This window comes from Ostrea edulis, chromosome 5 (genome assembly GCF_947568905.1).
Source record: "Ostrea edulis chromosome 5, xbOstEdul1.1, whole genome shotgun sequence".
NCBI lineage: Eukaryota > Metazoa > Mollusca > Bivalvia > Ostreida > Ostreidae > Ostrea > Ostrea edulis.
Genome location: NC_079168.1, coordinates 68312641 through 68328662, shown reverse-complemented (window position 1 = coordinate 68328662; position 16022 = coordinate 68312641). Strand labels below are relative to the sequence as shown.

Below are 16022 nucleotides of genomic sequence, written 5' to 3'. Positions count from 1 at the left end.
AATCCACACCACCCCCACACCATCACAGTACCGTACGAGGGGATTTAGACACTGTGCACAATCAATAACCGGGGTTGTCTGTCCGTCTTAAAAATCTGCCTTTCATATGAGGTCATCCACCTTCCCTCTCAGCTACATACCTTTTGCTGGACCATGCATGTTTTCACCAGAATTTCTTCAGCAACTGACCACATGTCTTAGTTTCGTATTTGCACCCATCTATCCTTGGAATAATGGTGACACCTACATGTTGCATATCAACTTACACAAAATATGTATCCTAAAATTATTGTACACATTATTACATATGAAAGGTGAAGATAACGAACAGTGATCAATTTCATAACTCCTACGAACAATACAAAATAGATAGTTAGGCAAACACGGGCCTCTGGACACACCAGAGGTAGGATCAGGTGCCTAGGAGCAGTAAGCATACCCAGTCGACCGGTCACACCCGACGTGAGCCCTATATCCTAATCAGGTAAACGGGGTTATCGGTAGTCAAAATCAGTATGCCAAGAACGGCTTAACACTCGGTATGAAACATGTCAGACAGTATTTGACCCAATGCGAGGCTGCATTGACGAACTAGATGGTTATAACGACCATAGAATTTGCGAAATACTGACTTCAATCGAGACTGTTGAAATCCCTGTACCATCAACTTTGTTTGTCAGTAGCTTACCTCGATTTAAAAACTGACTATACGCAGAACAAGCTCTTGCGTATCGAATCAGTTGAGAGGTATAAACACCATATGTAGGTGATAATGGAATATTGCTACATAAATATGGGAAGTTGACGATGGAGAAGATGAAATCATCCCGTTTGTCATACAGTTGAGTTGTCAGTTTGCCGTTAATGTCTACTTTCATATGTAATATCACTTCAAATAAGGAGGATTTACATTTTTAAAGAAAGTTGCCTATAGTGCAAGACTGTCCACTGCTACTCTTTGTTCAAATGTAAAATGTTTCCCCTCATTTATAAATGAATTTGTTTGCAAGATATTTTTTTAATAAATTTTAATCTAATAAAATGAAATTATCAGTTATTTTTTCATTAGCAAAACAAGAAGTGCAAAATCAGTAAGAAAGATCGCGGAACAGTTATAAAGTAGACATTTAACAGCTGATTTATATAAAGTAGACATCTAACAGCTGATTTATATAAAGTAGACATCTAACAGCTGATTTATATAAAGTAGATATCTAACAGCTGATTTATATAAAGTAGACATCTAGCAGCTGATTTATATAAAGTAGACATCTAGCAGCTGATTTATATAAAGTAGACATCTAACAGCTGATTTATATAAAGTAGACATCTAACAGCTGATTTATATAAAGTAGACATCTAACAGCTGATTTATATAAAGAAGACACCTAACAGCTGATTTATATAAAGGACATATCTAACAGCTGATTTATATAAAGTAGACATCTAACAGCTGATTTATATAAAGTAGACACCTAACAGCTGATTTATATAAAGTAGACATCTAACAGCTGATTTATATAAAGTAGACATCTAACAGCTGATTTATATAAAGTAGACATCTAACAGCTGATTTATATAAAGTAGACATCTAACAGCTGATTTATATAAAGTAGACATCTAACAGCTGATTTATATAAAGTAGACATCTAACAGCTGATTTATATAAAGTAGACACCTAACAGCTGATTTATATAAAGTAGACATCTAACAGCTGATTTATATAAAGTAGACATCTAACAGCTGATTTATATAAAGTAGACATCTAACAGCTGATTTATATAAAGTAGACATCTAACAGCTGATTTATATAAAGTAGACATCTAACAGCTGATTTATATAAAGTAGACACCTAACAGCTGATTTATATAAAGTAGACATCTAACAGCTGATTTATATAAAGTAGACATCTAACAGCTGATTTATATAAAGTAGACATCTAACAGCTGATTTATATAAAGTAGATATCTAACAGCTGATTTATATAAAGTAGACATCTAGCAGCTGATTTATATAAAGTAGACATCTAGCAGCTGATTTATATAAAGTAGATATCTAGCAGCTGATTTATATAAAGTAGACATCTAGCAGCTGATTTATATAAAGTAGACATCTAGCAGCTGATTTATATAAAGTAGACATCTAACAGCTGATTTATATAAAGTAGACACCTAACAGCTGATTTATATAAAGTAGACACCTAACAGCTGATTTATATAAAGTAGACATCTAACAGCTGATTTATATAAAGTAGATATCTAACAGCTGATTTATATAAAGTAGACATCTAACAGCTGATTTATATAAAGTAGACATCTAACAGCTGATTTATATAAAGTAGACATCTAACAGCTGATTTATATAAAGTAGACATCTAGCAGCTGATTTATATAAAGTAGACATCTAGCAGCTGATTTATATAAAGTAGATATCTAACAGCTGATTTATATAAAGTAGACATCTAGCAGCTGATTTATATAAAGTAGACATCTAGCAGCTGATTTATATAAAGTAGACATCTAACAGCTGATTTATATAAAGTAGACACCTAACAGCTGATTTATATAAAGTAGACACCTAACAGCTGATTTATATAAAGTAGACATCTAACAGCTGATTTATATAAAGTAGATATCTAACAGCTGATTTATATAAAGTAGACATCTAGCAGCTGATTTATATAAAGTAGACATCTAGCAGCTGATTTATATAAAGTAGACACCTAACAGCTGATTTATATAAAGTAGACATCTAACAGCTGATTTATAAGGCAATACTCATCAGGTTGAACATGAATTACCAATAGGGTCTCAATATGTATTACATATTAAGCCCGTCTATCTATTTTTCCTGTGGAATTTTATAGGCATCACTATTCTGATAAGTGTTTGATGATGAAATCGGTATATTTCTTGTAGAAGTTTGATTTGCATAAATGTTCCGATATTCTGTTGAAGATATAGTCGGTGTATTTTGGAGTAATGGCATTTCTTTGTTGTTCTTTTTTCAATAACTGTAATATCAAGGCTTTCTATGATTCACTTTCATGTGAAAATATGGGTCACCAAATCTTCTATTAAAATACCATAAACACTGATAATGTGTACTACACATTCACTGCAGGAAACATTTTGTGGCGCCTCGTTCTGGTCTTTTCGATTTTACTGCACAATTTCAAACGTATTCGATGTGTATCCCCATACGCAAAGAATAGAAATTGATTGTGTCATCAATGACGTCATTCATTGACACGTCGTCGATGCAAGGTGAAGATAACGAACAGTGATCAATCTCATAGCTCCAACAAGCAATACAAAATAGATAGTTGGGCAAACACGGACCCCTGGACACACCAGAGGTGGGATCAGGTGCCCAGGAGGAGTAAGCATCCCCTGTTGACCGGCCACACCCGCCGTGAGCCCTATATCCTGATCAGGCAAACGGAGCTATCCGCAGTCAAAACCAGTGTGCCAAGAACTGCTTACCAATCGGTATGAAACACGTCAGACAGCATTTGACCCAATGATAGGTTGTATTGACGAACTAGATCGTTATAACGACCATATAATTTGCGAAATGCTGACTTCAATCGAGACTGTTGAAATCCCTGTACCATCAACTTGTTTGTCAGTAGCTTACCTCGATTTAAAAACTGCCTACACGCAGAACAAGCTCTTGCATATCGAATCAGTTGAGATATATAAACACCATATGCAGGTGATAATGGAATATTGCTACATAAATATGGGAAGTCGACGATGGAGAAGCTGAAATCATCCCGTTTGTCATACAGTTGAGTTGTCAGTTTGCCGTTAATGTCTACTTTCAATAAAATATCTAAGTATGAAGCAGAAGTGGACGACTCTATGGTGTCTTTTATTTCGAGCTCACAGGGATATATCAAATCGACATGTGAATGAAAGCTATTATTGTTTATAGACAAAACGTCATCGATATATCTAAATGTCGAATCGAAGGCCACGGCGAGATATTTTTTCTTCTCGCGTAGAAGTTTTTGAATAAATTCTGCTTCATATGAATATATAAACAGGTCAGTAACAAAGGAGCACAATTCGTGCCCATGGGAATTCCAACAGACTGTTGGAAGACCTGATCACCAAAGACCACGAAGATATTGTCAATATATCTAAATGAATTTGCATTCATAACAACCTCGGTAGATGTTCTTCATCTGAAATCTAATTATAAGTACAATATGACAAATAAACTAGATTATTAGTAAAGAAGAAGATTTGTTGTTTAATTTATCGTCTTCTTAAATACACTCAAGACTATGATTCATGTAGCAAAAATCCAAAGAATATCGTCTGCCCCTCATCTGCCGTTCCAGATTTAAGCTTTACGGATACTCTGTCATTTTCATTCAACTGTAGAACTGACACGGCGCATGTGTCGTCATAGGATTCGTGTCGCCCGTCCGACCTCGTTTCAGTTTTCTCTTGCCCATTCACTTTAATGGCTGTTACGGTTGTCATTTTATGGGCCTCAATGTTGACGAGAAAGATGTACACACCGTTCCTGTCAGCTGTGAAGACACCTGTGCTAGTAGAGTATCCATGAGAATAGTTCGGGTAAACTTGATCAAACACGATCGGAGATCGCCTTGAGCTGGAGTATAGTTTAGCCATAAATGCCGGATAGGATAGAACAGCTGTTGAATAAATGAGAATTAATTTTGTTTGTTTATCATACTCCGTTCAGAATGTTTTGTTGTTGCTCACATTGAGACGTCAACAACTCCAGGTAACGCCTACAACACTATTATAGTTACCGGTATATATCCCTACCCTTGGGTCTTAATCCATAGCTTTCATATTTTTGGTGGAGCCCTCCATGTTTTCCGTTTGTCATAATCAGGGTAAAAAATAAATATTTTAAAGATTTATTAAAACATCTATATGTCATGTTTAGTACCGCCTTGAGAACATTTTCACGTGTTCGTAGAGGCCTCCTCTTGCTTATCACTGCTAGATGTCCAGAAATTATTTTTGTACCTAGTGTGACGGGGACCACGAGATTCATAGTTTGTGATCACCTTGTCCCATAGATGCTACAAGCAAATTTTGATATAAAGATTGCTCTAGTAATAATCTGAGAAGTGCAATATGTTCGACGAACGGACAAAATCTGCTGCAATAGGTCATGTGAGTTACTTAAGAGACCCCATGTCATTCTGTAAAATTTCGAATAATGCTGATGAATTATTTCCTACCGTTCGTAGAATTCATTACCATCCAGCCAGCAAACATAGATGATGGATAAACCTTCTCTGATCGAATGTAGACGTACTCGTGTTCCTTTAACCAAGCAAACGTCATATATCCACTGCCATCATAGAGACCAGAAGAAGAGTCCAAATAGATATTAGGTCTGGTTTGATGACTTAATTTAAATTCAGCAGTAAGTGCGGAGTCCCCATAGGTTAATACTGACGTCATGAACACGTATAAACCAGGGTAAGGCGCGGTAAATCTTCCGGTAAGCCTGGAGTAACCAAGGCCTTTATTGAGGTGCACATGGTCAAACAGAATATCATGCCCGCTTTGTGTTGTTAGAGAGGCATAAAACCCTGGTGTTGGAACTGAAATAAGTAGAAATAAATACAAAGTAAATCTACTGGCGAAAATATGTCTGAAAATACACATCTAATTCAGTAACCGACGTACCAGATTGGTTGATTTTCCATCCTGAAAACATGGTGTGTTCTGCTAGAGGTCTTCCCTGGGTAATGTTAACATAAACTTTATCGTTAGCTTGTAACTCTAGGAGGGCAAATGACGTAGTGGTATCATAGTAACCTGCCGCTTCCTGCGCTTTGGCAGACCCTTGAGGCACACTGTTAGCTACTAGAACTGCCTCTGTGAATTCTCCATACGTCTCAATGGTCCAAGAGAAAACGTAAAGGCCAGGAACAGAAGCGGTAAACACGCCTGTTTTGTTATTGTATGCATTGCCAATGTTGGTAATTTCATGATCAAATATCATCGGTCCCGGTGTTGCTTTGTGACTTGATTTTACGTGGAAGGCAACAAAAGATGGCGGTGCTGGTGATGGTGAAGGTGCAGTGGGGGGTACTGAAAAAGATATGCATACATTTATGGTATTGTAGAGCCTCGTGGGGATCCGAGTTAGAATAGGTCCTCAGTACCCCCTTGCTTGTCGTAAGAGGCGACTAAATGGGTCGATCCTTCGAATGAGAACGCAAAAATCAATGCCCCGCGTCACAGCAGGTGTAGCACGATAAAGACCCCTCCCTGCTTGAAGGCCATAAGCGCCGAGCATAGGCCTAAATTTTGCAGCCTTTCACCGGCAGTGGTGACGTCTCCGTATGAGTGAAAAATTATCAAGCAGGACGTTAAATGATAACCAACTAGAACAGTTTTCAGAATCTAAAAGGTGGATACGACATACTAATGATGAAGACTTTATTTCCAAACTTATCATGGTTTATTTATATATAATGCTGTCATATGATAACTTATAGAATGTAAATTATTGTATTCCTGATGAAAGAAATAGGACGAAATTTAGGTTTTTCATACTTGACCAATTTAACTCTCGAGCATATCCGGGGGTTGGCCTTATTTGCATAATGTATGCATACATAAACTACCCAAATTGACATTATTATTATTATAAATCGTCAAACACCTGTGTTAATATGGTTTGGATAAAAATAGCATAATTCATGAACTACATGTACATGTATAATGAATTAATATTGATAAAAATTAGGATTTGAGTCTCCAAATCGTTATGGATCCTTCATCCTTTTGGGGTAATTGGTGGCAGCGAGTAAAAATGGCTGTGGTAAGTAAAAGGGCAGACGATTTTACAATTTTCAATCACTTGGAGCTATTACGGACTTCCGTTTATATGAATTGGGGTAAGAAATGATACCCAATGCTGCACATTCTATGTAATAGCTTGTTGCAATGCTCAAAGTCCAGCTAAAAGTCGACCAAAATATAATGGAACATTTTTCCGGATTAATTTGTGCATATCTTGGGAAGTATACGGAATTTCGGGATGAACTTTGGTAGTAATGCAGATTGATTATATATGAATATATCAGAATACAGAGTAGAATTTTATGCCATTTCATTCATTGTTTTTACATCAGATAACTTGGATACCGTATATTTAGAGTTCTATACCTTTACTCTTTAATAGTAAATTCGAACCCAAGCGATCCTATTGCCTGTGATCAGAAAAAAACAATGTAAGTTTTGAAATTGAGTTCATATTTTGTATAAATAGGATTAAGGACCCATTAAACTCCTCCTAGGTACCCGATTCTGGTGTGTCCAGTGGTCCGTGTTTGTCCTATACTTAATTTTGTATTCTTTATAGGATTTATGAAATTGGTCACTATTCGTTATCTTCATTTTTTTTTCATTTGTAGAATATCCGTAGATCTATTAAAAGCTAACATTAAAAAGGAAATTGATAAAAAAAAAAAAAAAAAGTGCAGACTGCGAAATCTCCACTTTTTTTCATATTTAGATTGTTCTGACTTCACAGCAAAATGAAATGTAAACAGGAATACCTGAGAAAATGAATACACAAGGATTATTTTTTTTAAATCACCTTACATTATTTCATGAGTAAATGAATATTAAAAACAATGCGCGACAGGTTTCGGTTGTGTTTTGCACGAGTTACCTTCCTTACATCACACAACTTGACAATTTGATATGTATTAAATCCTCCTCAGTTAAAGAAAAATTGAACAGAATGCGCATATTGAATCATTTTCGTATCTTATACCGATTTACAGTTCTGGGATCATTATATTTAATAAATGCAAAACATCTCTTTAACACATGAACCCATTTCATTTGCTTTTATTTTTTGAAGATCAACTTATATTATTTAAATACATGTGGTATGTTTTCAAGATTTCTTTATACATGTACATATACCATGTTAATTCTAGAATATTTCTTTCATTAATTAAATGGTAAAAGTTCACAACCACCTCAGAGCATATTTATGTCAACTGTCTTGAGTACTTGTACGAGGTGAGGCAAACTTCAGAGTTCCCCCTCACTCCTGATAATATTTTATTTCTAAGTGTATTCTTATTCCTAAACCTTTCATTTTATGTCATCACCCAAGAAGGAAATTCTCAAGTTGATTAAAAATCACATATTAGCAAGTCATACTGCTGAATTCAATAACCAAAAACGTTGCTTTGCTAATTTAAGTGTAGTTTGGCTGATATTTCAAAATATCTCGATGATTACGCCCACGTCCCCAATTTTGCCTATTTATTATGCCCTGTGCTTCCTAATGACGTATTTTCTGCAACTTGCCACAGAACAATCTGTGTATATACAGTATACATGCATATACTTGCTGAACATTCCCTTAAATAGATTTTCTCCGTGCCCTGTCTACATGCGTAATGAAAGTAAACAGGATGTTGTGATTGAGATCTTCTAAATTGATCTCGTATATGAAGTAATAATTAATTGAACGCTAATTTCACTGACTTTCATTGTTCGAAGAGGTTTGAGACGCGTTCAATACATGTGTACCACAATGCCTCATTCAAGTCAAGATTTTTTTTTTTTTTTTTTTTTTTACCTTTAGAAGAAATTGTCGCATTTTTAAAGTACCCTCATTTTGAAATAGTTTCAGATGATGGCGCTGTAAAACCGCCCCGGCAGGGTTGACCAGTTTGGAATTCAATGCTTGGCTCATGTAGAATAAGAAGTTTTGTCTCCTGACGTTTTTATCAAATGAGAGACCCATCAAGTCTAACAATCACCCGAGTACCTCACAATATGAAACTAAATCTAGAAGTGTTTCTTCTGGCTAGTAGGTGTATTAAGGGGGTTCTTTGTCAGGCAAATATGGTCAATTTGTGTTTATGATCGTCAAATTTTGCAATTTTCAAATATCAATTCATGCTTTACACTTGTTGATCCCAACTCATCCCATCTCCAGGGTAATTGCTTTTAACAACACTCTTTTTAAAGACCTTTCGAATGATAGGAAACACTTTGCACTTGGTGACTCCACTTTTATTCACCAACAGAATGATCGTCTCTCCAATTCTCTCTTCAATGACATGTTAAGCTGTAACGTTTTGAAACATTTTGCATCTTGTTCATATCTTTATAATTTAAACTTTACTAGTAATACATATTGTATCTTCAGTACAAGGTTCAGCTCTATGCGTCATCCCCTGGCACAGGAGCCGCACATTTCACAATTCTTTGCATACATTTTGTATACTGCATGTTCAGGAATTTAAAAAAAGATTTTAAAAGAGTCCCAGCGTATTTTCACTACGTAACCAATGCCATCCATCTTAAGGCCCGAATAACTGACCCAGGACCTTACATTTAAGTGGCTGTGCTCATTATAATGTTGAAACGTAAAGAATATTTTAAACGAATTGATGCATATTGATCATATGACCGATTTAGCCCCGCCCTCGGTCCTGACACTGTGACTCGGGCCGATCAATTTCATTCATGCTCATCATAACAATGGACACACGTTGTCAGCTACTTTTTCAGGAGTAAAGAAGATTAATAAAGATTTAATTTATTTTGTCTACATGACCAATTTAATCCATCCTACAGCATCAACCTCTGCCCCATGGATCATGAATTTCACAATTTTAATAGAGGCTTTCCTGTTCACTCTAGTAATACACATAAATTCTACAACAATGCGTAATCAAGGATAAAAAAGAATACCTTTAAATCAACATTGCATTTCCATTATATGATTAACTCAGCTCCACCCCAGGATCAGAACCCATGCTCTAAAGGCCTTAAATGTCACAATTATCGTAAAATATTCCATCTCAATGTAACTTTGCACTCAGTTTGTCTGCTTCATTTCAAGAGGATGGAGATCATGATGATCTGTATATGACAGTTTTGGTCCACTCTTGATACCCCCTAATGCAATGGACCATTTCAGTGACTCAGGCTACCAAACATGAATACTAGAAAACTCAAGTTCAGTTTTAAACGGCCATTTTATAGAGAAATTTACGGAAAACAGAAATATTGTAAGTCATCTTATTTTTAGAGTGAGTAAAGATAAAAAGTAAAGTTAACGAACGGTGATCAATCTCATACATGTAAATCCTATAAAGAATACAAAATTGAGATTAGGGCAAACATGGATCCCTGAAAACACCAGAGGTGGGATTAAGTGTCTAAGAGAAAGCAATCCCGTTGACCAGTCACATCCGCCTTAAATCGGGTAAACGGGGTAATCCGTAATAAAAATCAGCATGTAAAGGACGGCCTAACAAATGGTTTAATAAACACGTCAGAAAGCATTCAATTTAATGACAGGAATTAGATAGTTATAACAACCATAGAATTTGTGAAATGCTGACTTTGCTGACTTTAAACGAGATTGTTGAAACTCCTGTAATATAATCTTGTTTGTTAGAAGCCTGCCTCAGTTTAAAATTTGACCATACGCAGAAGAAACTCTTGCGTATCGAATCAGTTGAGAGATGTAAACACCATATGCAGGTGATAATGGAATATTGCTATATGAATATGGGGAGTTGACGATGGAGAAGCTGAAAGTTGAGTTTTTAACAATGGTTTGCCGTTTACGCCTATGTTTAATAAAATATCAAATATGAAGTAGATATGGAAGTCTTTTTGGTGTTCTTTATTTCGAGTTTACTGGAATGCTTTAATATCGAATCGACGTATGAATGAAAGTGAATATTGTTAATAGACAAAACATCGTTGATATATCAAATTTCTCGACTTGCAGGCCACAACAAGATTTTTTTCAAATATAAGCTTTTGAATAAAGCAGGTCAGCTAATTAAGGAACACAATTCGTGCCCATGGGAATTCCAATACATTGTTGGAAGACCTGATCACCAAAGACTACATAGATACTGTTAACGACGAACTCCAGCATCTTTTAATATCAACTGCAGAGTACATGTACGCCAAATTAGATTGGTGTTTCAGAAATTAATATTTTGGATAACTGTTAATGTTTCGAGAGAAAAAATTATGGTGTAAAGTGTGTATTCACAAAAACTACCATGACGTCTTTAAAATCCCGATAATTTCTGTTGGCACCGATTTCCGAAATATTTCATACACACGTACATGCTTTCATAATCAATTATATTTATGAATAGGTTACATTGTAATTGTTTTAACGTGTTTATAAAAAAAAACACAATCTTAACGCTTTTAGTTTATACGGTTTATGAATATTACAAATATAAGCTTTTATTCCCCTTCATCCTCATAATTTAAAAAGGTTACCGTTCGGGAGGGGGGGGGTCGTAAATGTGTGGAAATCTGCCCCACATAAAGACTGTACTTTGTTGATCACTCGATTTCGTGGTCTTCCTCAACCACGTAAATTGGTAATCAACGAATAATGGTGAATCTAGAGAAAAAGTCTACTGTAGCCTAACGCGATAATTGACGCAGAACAATACATTTTATTTTAGACACGTGATTTGGGCTTACCAGTAGATGTTGTGGGTTGGGAGCTGGATGTCACTACAGATGTACAGTTAAGGTTACAGAGGTCCCCATCACAACAATGAGCGCACAGGTCCGAGAGTTGTCGCTTCCTCCCCACTACTGGCCCAGTCAAATGGGAGGGGCACATCTAAGTATCAGACAACATAACGTGCGAATCAAAATAGTTCTATCTCGTTCTGGAACACTGTCACAATATAATAATTTTTTTTAAATCTACTGGTGTTGGTGAGTACAAAAATTACAACATATGTAAATACATTGTAATGGGGTTGTTTTTTTTTTTCAAAATATTTTTTCAAAACTTCCATGATAGAAAGTGGAGCAAACCTTTAGTTTTGCTTTCTCTTTCGTGTTTGGTTACTCTTATATAATTTCGAATTTTCGATAGACGAAATATTTCTTTGTCCAAATAACTGCTTTAATCTCATTGAAAGAACATTTTCTCCTTCTCTGATTTTGATAAAGAATATGAAAATAAACCATGTTCATTCTGACATGTTTTGTTTGGATTTTAGGATTACAAATATTCAATGATTCCAGGAATAGAAAAAAATATTACAAAAACAGCGAAGAATGCAAGTTACCGTTGATTTCTCGCATTTTGATGTATAATATCTCTGTCCAAATAGGATTCTCTCTTGAAGAAAGCATTTCTACAAAAGAAAGATTATGTCTTAACAGTGCAGTGCTTACAAGAGACCTATACTAATTTTCTATTTTATATCAACGATACATACTTCTCCGGAATTGCAGGGAACTATTTTATGACAGTCGGCAGGATGTAGAACATTTTGACAATCAAAACAAATAGGTCCACGCACATGTGGATATTCTAAATAAAACAAAGATAAATATTCATATTCATTTCACAAACTAAAGTTCGATGCTAAATCGTGTCTATTTAAATCAACTTCTTGGGAAAGTTTTTATTATTTCTTAAAACATATTGTTGTGACGTCAGTTCTTTGTCTTGACAGTACTTTATTTTTTTATACTGTACTGAACATAGTCCAGTATTATTAAGAGCAGGCCAATATTATGAGAAATACTGTTTTAGATAGAACAATGTTTTAAGTAAGATGGCTCGTGCCAGTCCCGTATCTGACATAATAGACCATCGGAGTCTTGTATCCCTTACATACAAATTTTCTTTAGCTAAATTTTGTTTGAAGTACTTAAGGTAGTTCTATCCTCATGTGACGTCATACATCACGTGGCAATCTATCATGGGACAATATTGGCTGTCCTGTAAGAGACCCGAGAACGTCATAATGCAGCTGCCCGGAAGCTGTAGTCGATATGGATATGAGAAAATATCACTTTTACCTGAATACTGTGAACATTTAGTAAAAAAAAAAATATCTCAGACTTTATCTACATACAGTGTATATTGCAATTGTGTTATCGTATAAATTGATAAAATTGATTGTATGCTGTTTTATCGGCGATTTTCAACTATAAAATTTCCTTTACATTGTCATTTTTAAATTGTTGAGCCATCTATATGAGGGTATTTGATGTGATAGATTTCTTATAAAGTCAACTAGTGATATGGTATGGCTCCTCCGTGCCGTCAACGGACATGGTCAACTAGATCTATATTTCTGTAGACGGATGGTAGAGCGTTCGCTTTGTAATCGAGAGGCCGTGAATTCGAGCCCCGCTCGTGTCATGACTGCATCAAACTTGTGACATGAACTTAGGTAATAATAGTCATTTAGAAGTGAGAATCACGGGTCTTTCGGATATGACCTTTAAAAGGGGGAGGTCCCGTGTCTGGCAGGCGTTGACACGGTAATTAAAGAACCCCCACTGCTACGAACCTGAGCGCGTTAACATACATGTAGGTCTAAATTTGTGATGCTTCACGTACAGATGGTCATGTCTGAAAACGCATGAAAAATATTGGCGGGACGTAAAACACGGAACAAGCCAACACTTCAATTTCAATTCTTTATTGTCCCTGAGTTATACAACTCATCGGAATACATTTAGTACATGTATATTCACAATATATCTAATTGTATAAGGTAACAACGGGTGAGTGGACAGGAGAAGATAGGAGGAGAAATTATAGATATGATATAATCACCTTAATGAGATGCACACGTTATTAGATAATACTATACACTGTAAATGTAATTACAATACTGACTTAAAACGCTTTACTTCGTATTTTCACAGCTTGTACTAAGAATTTTCCCAAGTTAATGAGTTCTATAGTATTGTCTGCACTAAGGAGCTTGACTAAAAAGGCACTTGGTTTGTGTAATAGAAACCCTTAATATATTTCTCTCTCAAATCGATGCAAAATGGACATTTCAGGATAAAATGAAACTCATCTTCTCTATCATTATCATCATACAGTCCTGAATACTTCTTACTCACCCGGAGAACCACAGCCATAGGCATTACAGATATCAGACGAGCAACAGTCCTTGCACACTACCTCCCCAGCTGTAACCTGGCTTCGTTTCGAGTTCACTTCTATCACCGTCCTGTTGTTTACTTTGGTACATTGCTTAAAACCAGATATCATTTTGTATTTAACACACGATAGTTAATTCTGATGAAAATACAATCTCTCATACAGAGTTGTCGATCCTTACAGTGCTCACAACAATTGTGAGCACTGTGTAACAGGAAGGGAGAAAATGCAATGGACCAGACCGGGAGTCGATCCCGGGCTCCCTTAATCTCTAGTCTGGTGCTCTACCAACTGAGCTAACTGGCCATCGGCGATCGAATGCGACTGACCGCTACATTTGTAAGGATCGACAACTCTGTATAAGAGATTGATGAAAATACTGGATAGGCCATTTTGATGAGTTTTACTTTTTCTGACCTGCGTAGGTAGGCAGCCCGTCCAGTAACCCGTATCACCATTGTCGGCCCTGAACATCTGTACAGCACAAACCTAGAAAAGATGAAATGTATATTTTGCGAAGAATGGCAGGGTTTCTTTTAATTTTGTTATATGACAAGGCTTTCTATAATCAGCTGTGACGCTATCACTATGTAATATTTCAGGAAATTGTATATTCTTTATTAATCAATATACATTTGGAAGTGCTTTATCATAACCCTTTTTTATTTCAATGGCACGGTTGTTGTTTTTTACGCAGTAAAAGTAAGAAATATAGAACAGATTTCAATTGATCAAATTTATATGCGATCTCTCACGTGATCAGTCGAGGTATAATTTTTTTTTAATGTTTAAATTTTTACCTCTCCATCAGAGCAATACTCTATCCTGTCGCAAAGCCTTGGTTCTGTGACGTCAGAGCAGCGCAAGCATTTCAGACCTACAACATAAACCTGACAGAAATGAGAGAGTGGCTGGTCCGGAAAGTTAGAGAGAACATTATGAAGGCAGAAGTTAGAGAGAACATTATGAAGGCTGAAGTTAGAGAGAGCATTATGAAGGCAGAAGTTAGAGAGAACATTATGAAGGCTGAAGTTAGAGAGAACATTATGAAGGCAGAAGTTAGAGAGAACATTATGAAGGCAGAAGTTAGAGAGAGCATTATGAAGGCAGAAGTTAGAGAGAACATTATGAAGGCAGAAGTTAGAGAGAACATTATGAAGGCAGAAGTTAGAGAGAACATTATGAAGGCTGAAGTTAGAGAGAGCATTATGAAGGCAGAAGTTAGAGAGAGCATTATGAAGGCAGAAGTTAGAGAGAGCATTATGAAGGCAGGTGGGGATGATGTACATGAAGAAAAATCAGACATGTCTGTTTTCCAGCTTCCTGTATACCGAGAGAATATCATGGATGGGAGATAAGTAGACTTACAACATTAAAACATAACATTAGTACATGTATCATTATACTTATTCTGAAAATGGAAAATTTTATTACCCGGGTAACTTTGTACAATCATTTATGACGTAATAGCAGTGATAGAGAGGAAACGTCTTACCAGATGTTGTTTCTGGCATCCATACGTAGAGTAGTGACAATACTGCGTGATAAAGGGAGATAAATGATCCAGTGCATCATTATTTTTTATTTGTTGTAAATATAAAATGACAGCTTTCCAATTACATAGAATTTACCAATAGAATCTTGCCTTCCAGATATTGTCACATTGAATTTTCAAGAAAACTACCTGCACTCTACCTGAAATATACTTCATTCTTGTGTGATCATTGTCCTATATCGATGTTAAAGATAAGACGGAAGCACTAAGCTAATGTGGACAGCAATAATAGTATACGCAAATTTTGCACGTTCACACAATTCTTTGATAATATATGAGTTTTCAAGTCTTGTCCACTTTCTAGATAAAACTTTTAAAAAGTCACCGAAGAAACTGTGTTCTCCCTCTCTCTCTGTCTCTCTCTCTCTCTGTGTGTGTGTGTGTGTGTGTGTGTGTGTGTGTGTGTGTGTGTGTGTGTGTGTGTGAGTTCTAAACACTAAAATGACCATCAACACTTTCGAAAGACTTGCCCCTTCCTCTGGACAGACGAAAAACTTCTACTTAAGATGGC

General features: G+C 35.9%; 1 protein-coding gene across 1 annotated transcript; it reads right to left on the bottom strand.

The window, feature by feature from the left end:
* Positions 1-4233: 4233 nt before the first annotated feature.
* Positions 4234-15718, bottom strand: LOC125651059 (uncharacterized). Its single transcript, XM_056165293.1, has 11 exons — positions 15652-15718; positions 15452-15493; positions 14757-14833; positions 14374-14445; positions 13917-14049; positions 12266-12360; positions 12113-12181; positions 11511-11655; positions 5688-6095; positions 5234-5602; positions 4234-4672 (listed from the first exon to the last, which is right to left on the bottom strand). Exons 1-11 carry the CDS (start codon positions 15665-15667, stop codon positions 4293-4295), a joined length of 1806 nt encoding a protein of 601 aa, XP_056021268.1. The 5' UTR covers positions 15668-15718; the 3' UTR covers positions 4234-4292.
* Positions 15719-16022: the final 304 nt, after the last annotated feature.

What these genes read in the sequence shown, in the direction of transcription:
- LOC125651059 (XM_056165293.1), bottom strand. An exon ending in GATGCCAGAAACAACATCTG is followed by an intron (nt 14,834 to 15,451) that starts GTAAGACGTTTC and finishes TTTATGTTGTAG; the next exon opens with GTCTGAAATGCTTGCGCTGC. An exon ending in TTCCCTGCAATTCCGGAGAA is followed by an intron (nt 12,182 to 12,265) that starts GTATGTATCGTT and finishes TTTCTTTTGTAG; the next exon opens with AAATGCTTTCTTCAAGAGAG.